General features: G+C 42.7%; 1 protein-coding gene across 2 annotated transcripts; it reads left to right on the plus strand.

Moving 5' to 3' along the window:
- Positions 1-332: 332 nt before the first annotated feature.
- Positions 333-3,248, plus strand: LOC144124759 (uncharacterized). Of its 2 annotated transcripts, none has more exons than XM_077657622.1 (5): positions 333-476; positions 996-1,091; positions 1,530-1,542; positions 1,642-1,682; positions 2,840-3,248. In XM_077657622.1, the coding sequence occupies exons 1-5, from the start codon at positions 338-340 to the stop codon at positions 3,088-3,090; spliced, it is 540 nt and encodes a 179-aa protein (XP_077513748.1). In that variant the 5' UTR covers positions 333-337; the 3' UTR covers positions 3,091-3,248. The 2 variants fall into 2 exon arrangements, with proteins under 2 accessions (XP_077513748.1, XP_077513749.1); XM_077657623.1 differs by lacking the exon at positions 333-476 and adding an exon at positions 542-878.
- Positions 3,249-7,094: the final 3,846 nt, after the last annotated feature.

The raw sequence follows: 7,094 nt of genomic DNA on the forward strand, positions 1-7,094 counted from the left end.
ACTTTAGCACAAAATGCAGTGCTCCGATAATTTATAACTGTTCTTGATGAACCTAAATAAATTCAAAACGGTTCATGTGCTAATGTTCAGCGTTTCCGGTTGCTACAGTGAAGCCTTAGCCATATTGTTCCTTGCTATCGTGTCACCACATTTCCATCCTTGCGGCCAAAAGTTATGTGTTGCCGCTTTTAGCTCAACAGTTCGCAATAAATAGCTGCGTAGGCCACCTGCGCAACCAAGTGCAGCCGATTACATGCTGTTTGAGCAATTCGCGTCACGAAACAATGGGAACAAGTTGCACGTGGGTTAGACCAACAGGCATATCTTTCCTCTCTGCATGGCAATAAACAAGATTGGAAAATCCCGACCAGATGCCTTTTGGTGGTTTGCCAAGGCGATGGCTAGCTACTGTATAAAAAAGGTACCAGAAACCGTTCAACATACAAGGGTTCTTCACCTGCAAGGTGTTCCTAGCGGTGAGTGCGTATTTTAGCTTCTTCGAAGAGTCCTACAGTTTCACCCCCCTTTTCGAAGACAAACAGAATGATGCCCGCTCACTTCGATTCAATTGGACTTGTCGATACTTGAATGACAGTATTAATTTTATTACCCAAAGTGTTCCTTTGCATAGTTTGCTTCTGTTCCATTCTTCACTAAGTTATCTGTTGGTTTTCCATTTCATATTTTTGTGAGCCCGTGTCCGCAAGGAGTTCTGCCCCTCTTCAATTTCACACCAGAAGCTAAAGTCACAAAATAAAGGTCTCTGATAAAATGGGTGCCTCTTCAAGTTCGCGAAAAGTTAGCCGATCTCCAATGCCGTAAACGGCATTACTTAATATTCTGCAATGATTTGCCCAGAGAACGTGTGAAAACATCAGGTACATTGTCACTGTCTCGACCCTCGGGTGCTGGAACGCCGAACCAAGCGTTATTTTCTGAATGAGTGCTTATTTTCATTGATGAAATATATAAAACCTTTATTCTTCGTGATACAGATTGCGTCACCAAGACTTTCCTGCTTTTGTACTGCCATTCATCCGAAATGAAGTCCTGTCTGTGGCTCGCTCTCCTTTCACTGACTGCCGTGGCCTGTAAGTTAAAGCACCTAGCTTTGGGGGGTTGTGCATGAACGCTGCAGGTGCGACATCAAAACGTGACCATTTGAAAAATTAGCTTGATACAATTTATCTAGCTTTAGAGCCATGCTAGAAAGTTGTAACAGCCACAGAATTGGCCATTACATTCTATTCTATTTATTGAATGAAGAAGCATACAGGAGTTTCGCACAAGTGTTTTGCGTTAGCGCATACCGATCAGACTCGGTACATTGCTTTCTTGAAGCTACATGTTAATTAGTGTGGTGGTGATTTATGAACTGGGCATTCATTTGTTATGTTCTTTGGTTAAATATACGGGCCGCTATTAATGCGGCTTTGTTATCACGCTGAAATTGTCCTTATACCAACTGAACGTCAAATAAGTGCACTAAAGAGGCCTTCCTTTCATTTTCTCTTTCATGTCAACGAAAGATGGTGCCGTGATGTAAGTATATACGAGTATTTCATTCACGTTTATAATGGGTTAAATACCGTGTTGTACACAGATAGCAGTAACAATGTGTATGGTGTTCTTGACATGCAGAGCTCCTCCGTCAGCAGCGGAACAACCCGTACTGTCTGAAGGTGAGCACTTGTTTTTTCAGAGTGCATGCTCCTCTTTGTATTGCCCGTGCAGGCTGTCTTCGGATCCGTCAGATACCTTCAGGTGACTTCGGCGCCATAAGATAAAATCTGTCATACAGCAGCTACCCTTTGAAATTCAGCAAAAATGACTGCTCTTTCGTGACTTGTTCACTTTGTGTGTGTCGAGAAACCATCTGCCTGCCTCTACCATAGACCAAAAATGATTTGGAGAGGCCTTGATAGGAGAGCAATTTTTTTTACACAGTGATATATACAAATAACACAAACGCATGTGTGCCGACACGAGGGAATGGAAAAGCTACATAATTGGAATACAGACCAAGAGGCCTAAATGCCTCTTGATGTGCAGATAATTTTTTCATGAAAGTACTGTTTCCTGCTCCTATGCAAGAAGCTGTTCAAAATAAAGCAAAACGTTTTACAAGTGTATAGGCGCCATTAGAAATTCCTTTCTAGACCATCGCTTAGACGCTAATACGCTTGTCCGACGCTGACTCTGAAGAGAAGCATTATTAATACATATCTTGATTTGCAAAGTGACCCAGAAAACAATACTGCAAAAAATAAGCACTAAGAGCCCTTCCTGTGCACCTTTTTGTTCCCTAAATACCCATCTTCGGAAATGTTTTCCACAAAAAATCAATTCTATGTCACCCAATTTATGATACTTTTCTTCCGCTGGGACTTCGATGGACAAGCGTGGTGGTGTTTTTAGGATTGTCTTACCTAGAGCATCCGGTGATAGCTTTTGAGGCCTACGTTTTTTTCTCGCGATTTCAAGTGGATAATATATCTGCAGCAGCGGTGACTGAAAGCTTGTGTCGTCCAATCTACTGCGAATAACTTGTGACAAGGACGTGTCTCGTGTCCGCATCTGACGTGCACAAGCAAACATTATGCGTATTCCGACCGTAGTTATCATTTGTGATAAGAGAAGTATTTCTTCCAAATATATAACGTTTTGTTATTTGGTGTCACTTTGTCTTGGAGCATTGTATACATGGTATTAATATTCTCAGCGCAGCAAGCTCTTTTGTCGTTCGGTGTTGTAAGAATACTATGAAAACAGTGGCCGCTGCTTGGTTTCAAACATAGTATTTATTGCATTTAGAACGAGCCCCTCTTTTACTATACAGACGCCCAGGCCGATATCATTGTGAAAGCTGGAAAAACTCTGGAGACAGTGGGCCGGATTCTGCAAGGCAAGGATGTGGAGACAACCAAAGAAGAGCAGCAAGATATCATTGAAGTTTTCAAAGCCATGACTTCTGGCGAGGAGGCGGATAGTGAAGAGGTCTCCGAGTACATCTGGCCCATCATCGCCCGCGGTGTGGTGCAAGGCGGCGTCGCCCATGGTGTTCATAGGTGGCTAGGCAGAAGAGGCTGATGGAGACCATTATCGTTGAAAGCTAAATGCCGGTCCTAACTATGGCTTTCGGAGTTTAAGTACAAACGAAGAGCGGCATTTGATATTAATCGCCAGCAGGATAATGATCCTGTCGATTTGTCCTGGGGAATCAAACAGGTTAATAAAATCTTTTTTTTTACCATGGCTTGAACAAGCATTCCTTATTTATAGCATCACTATTTCCGTTTTGGTCATTGCAAGAACGATATTTCCCGCAAATTAATATTTGTTGTGGCAAGAAACGGTCTGTGATTTTTGTTCGTGACGACTCGATTATGTCGGGAACGTCAAGGATTACACCTATATAAAGGCTGAATTATTTTGCCCGAACTCTGAAAGCCTTGCGCGCATAACCATGCCAATTGTTCCGCATCAACAGATTGCCAACCCGCTAAGGAATTTCGTATTAGCAGTTCAATTCTACATCGATCATTGCAGTGGAATATTTTAGTGTATTTGAGGTTCGTCTGAAGGAGGTCAACATTAGTTACCAGTGTTAATTCAGGTAGGCATGTATCCATAACCCATGGAAAAACATAAGCAACGCTTGCTCAAAATCTCATTGCCAAGACAATCCTCATGCTAAAACTTAAACAATGACAGTTCTGAAGCGCCGCAAAAAAGTCACGACAAATCTGTACGCCTCCCATACACATCTATGCAGCGGTTTTTGTTATCAGACCACAGTTCAGCAATGAGATTTAAGCTGTGATGTAAGAAAAACTAGGTGTTCGTGGCAGCATAAAATTTCCAATCAAACACCCTTTATTATGTAGTAACCGCAGCGGTGGCCAAGTAGTTGAGCATCCGCCTCGCATGCGGGAGGTGCGGGGTTCGATCCCCAGTGTCGCCGGGTACCCACCGGTGATACAATGGGCACAAGCTTTCCTCTGGTCTGGTGCTCGGCTTATTTAGGGCGAAATGCTTGGGAAATGGGTCTTAGACCCCACCTTGAGAAAAAGAAAATACCTTGTGTCATGGCGCTCTTTGGCCATAGATGCCCTTACGCCATAAAATTCCATAATCATCATATTATGCAATGGTTTTGAAAAAATACCATGGCTTGAACAAGCATTCCTTATTTATAGCATCACTATTTCCGTTTTGGTCATTGCAAGAACGATATTTCCCGCAAATTAATATTTGTTGTGGCAAGAAACGATCTGTGATTTTTGTTCGTGACGACTCGATTATGTCGGGAACGTCAAGGATTACACCTATTTAAAGGCTGAATTATTTTGCCCGAACTCTGAAAGCCTTGCGCGCATAACCATGCCAATTGCTCCGCATCAACAGATTGCCAACCCGCTAAGGAATTTCGTATTAGCAGTTCAATTCTACATCGATCATTGCAGTGGAATATTTTAGTGTATTTGAGGTTCGTCTGAAGGAGGTCAACATTAGTTACCAGTGTTAATTCAGGTAGGCATGTATCCATATCCCATGGAAAAACATAAGCAACGCTTGCTCAAAATCTCATTGCCAAGACAATCCTCATGCTAAAACTTAAACAATGACAGTTCTGAAGCGCCGCAAAAAAGTCACGACAAATCTGTACCCCTCCCATACACATCTATGCAGCGGTTTTTGTTATCAGACCGCAGTTCAGCAATGAGATTTAAGCTGTGATGTAAGAAAAACTAGGTGTTCGTGGCAGCATAAAATTTCCAATCAAACACCCTTTATTATGTAGTAACCGCAGCGGTGGCCAAGTAGTTGAGCATCCGCCTCGCATGCGGGAGATGCGGGGTTCGATCCCCAGTGCCGCCGGGTACCCACCGGTGATACAATGGGCACAAGCTTTCCTCTGGTCTGGTGCTCGGCTTATTTAGGGCGAAATGCTTGGGAAATGGGTCTTAGACCCCACCTTGAGAAAAAGAAAATACCTTGTGTCATGGCGCTCTTTGGCCATAGATGCCCTTACGCCATAAAATTTCATAATCATCATATTATGCAATGGTTTTGAAAAAATTATGTACGTTGCTTGAACTTGAACTAAATCAGTGTGGATCACATTTAGGCATGTTCTCGTGAATACTACTTTTAATTTCTGTGTTTTGTAATTACCAAATTCATTAAGAACAGTAGGAGAATGAACAAAGCTTAGGAACCAGGAGCCGTACGGTACGATGTCACTATATTTTCTGCAATTCACGCACTGATTTACGCCTTGATTGTGTATCACGAATTACTGATGTAAGGCTTACGTCAGTAAGGCGCTGTTAAACTACTGGCAGATGTGCTCGTGCGCAGCAATTAAGAACGCACCTAAGTTAATCGGTATATCGTTAATATTTTTTAGATTTGACCGGAGAAAACGCTTTAGGCCTTCTACCGCGCCTATGCCTACTGTCTCCTCGAAAAGCACATAAAGACTGAACTGGACGGACTTGCTTTAACGCTCACAGGCTTACTACGCTCCGTGCGATTTTCTACTTTTCTTCAATCTACTGTTTCAGGATGGGCAGTTCAGTAATCCAAGGAATATTGCGCTGATGATTATTATCTTTGATGATAATTATTACGGTTTATACAATTTATTAAAATAACCACTAACAAGTCAGGGCAACCTTAGACTTCAATCAACCAAATTATTAGGCAGGCTTCCGTAAATGGTATTCTACAATACACCATATTCACACTATGAATCAGGTAATATAGACATCGCAGAATATAATCAACTCGCTATATAAAGCCTTTATTGATTACGAGAAATTATTCGACTCCGTAGAAACTTCAGCAGTCATGCAGGCATTGCAGAATCATGGTGTAGAAGAGGCGTATGCTAAACTAATGGCAGATATCTATAGCATGTGCGCGGCTACCATAGTCCTCCATAAAGCCAGCAATAGAATTCCAATAAGGAAGGGCGTCAGGCTAGGGGAGACGATCTCGCCAATGCTATTCACCGCCTGTCCACATGAGGTATTCCGAGCCCTGTATTGGGAACAGTTAGAGATAGAGCTTAGTAATTGGCGATTCGCTGAAGACATTGCCTAGATAAGTTGCTAAACAGATGAACTGCAAACATGACCAATGAGTCAGGCAGACTAGAATGGTGGGTCTTAAATTTAATATGCAGAAAACAAGAGTAATGTACTACAGCCTCCGAAGGGAATAGCAGTCTGCACTTGGTAGCGAGGTGCTGGAAGTGGTAAGAGAATACGTCTACGGTCACTGCCCGCCCTATCAGAAAGAACTAGCTAGAAGAATAATAACGTGGTTGTGTGCATACGGCAGGGTCTCTTAAATCATGAATGGCAGTTTGCCAATTTTCGTCGAAAGAAAAGCGGACAACCGCTGTATCTTACCAGTACTCACCTATGGGGGAGAAACGCGGATAGAAACGGATGGGTTCCGCCAGTTAGCAGAAGAGAAATGACAGGCATAACGATAAGAGACAGGGAGCGCGAAGAGGAGGGTAAGGAAACAAACACAAGTTAATGAGAGCCTATTCGAAAACAAGAGGACTAAATGTGTTTCGGCGGGACATGTAATGTGATGGCAAGATAGTCGATGACCCTGAATATTAACGGAATGGTAGGCGGATGAGGTTATTATGTAGACAGATCAGATTATGAAGTTCGCGGCGACAAGATGACTACAGCTGGCACAGGACAAGTTCAGTTGGAGGGATATGAGAGAGGCCTTTTTCGTGTGGTGGGCATAGTCAGGCTTATGATGATGATGTTAGTGAGGATAACTAATGAGACGTTTATAAGAGATTAGCCATTGTTTAAGAGGCGTCAAAGTGCGTGCTGCTCTTCTGGAAGAAATCAGACCACATCACTGGAAGTACCACGAACTAATGAGTCACAGTGGGTTCGTAAATATAAATACTTGAGGTTACAGCGCATTCAGCCACAACCGATAATAGAGAGAAGCCTCTACTCAGCAACATCTCTGAAGAGATAAAATATTGCCAAGGATTTGAAAAGAAGAGGCGGGGGTGTACAAAAAGTCGGCTACTGTTATTTTGATGC

This window comes from Amblyomma americanum, chromosome 3 (genome assembly GCF_052857255.1).
Source record: "Amblyomma americanum isolate KBUSLIRL-KWMA chromosome 3, ASM5285725v1, whole genome shotgun sequence".
NCBI classification, from domain to species: Eukaryota; Metazoa; Arthropoda; class Arachnida; order Ixodida; family Ixodidae; genus Amblyomma; species Amblyomma americanum.

Coding starts and splice junctions, on each gene's coding strand:
- LOC144124759 (XM_077657622.1), top strand. CDS start 338: ATGGCAATAAACAAGATTGGAAAATCCCGACCAGATGCCTTTTGGTGG. Junction 477..995: donor CCTGCAAGGTGTTCCTAGCG/GTGAGTGCGTAT, acceptor TTCGTGATACAG/ATTGCGTCACCAAGACTTTC. Junction 1,683..2,839: donor ACAACCCGTACTGTCTGAAG/GTGAGCACTTGT, acceptor TTTACTATACAG/ACGCCCAGGCCGATATCATT.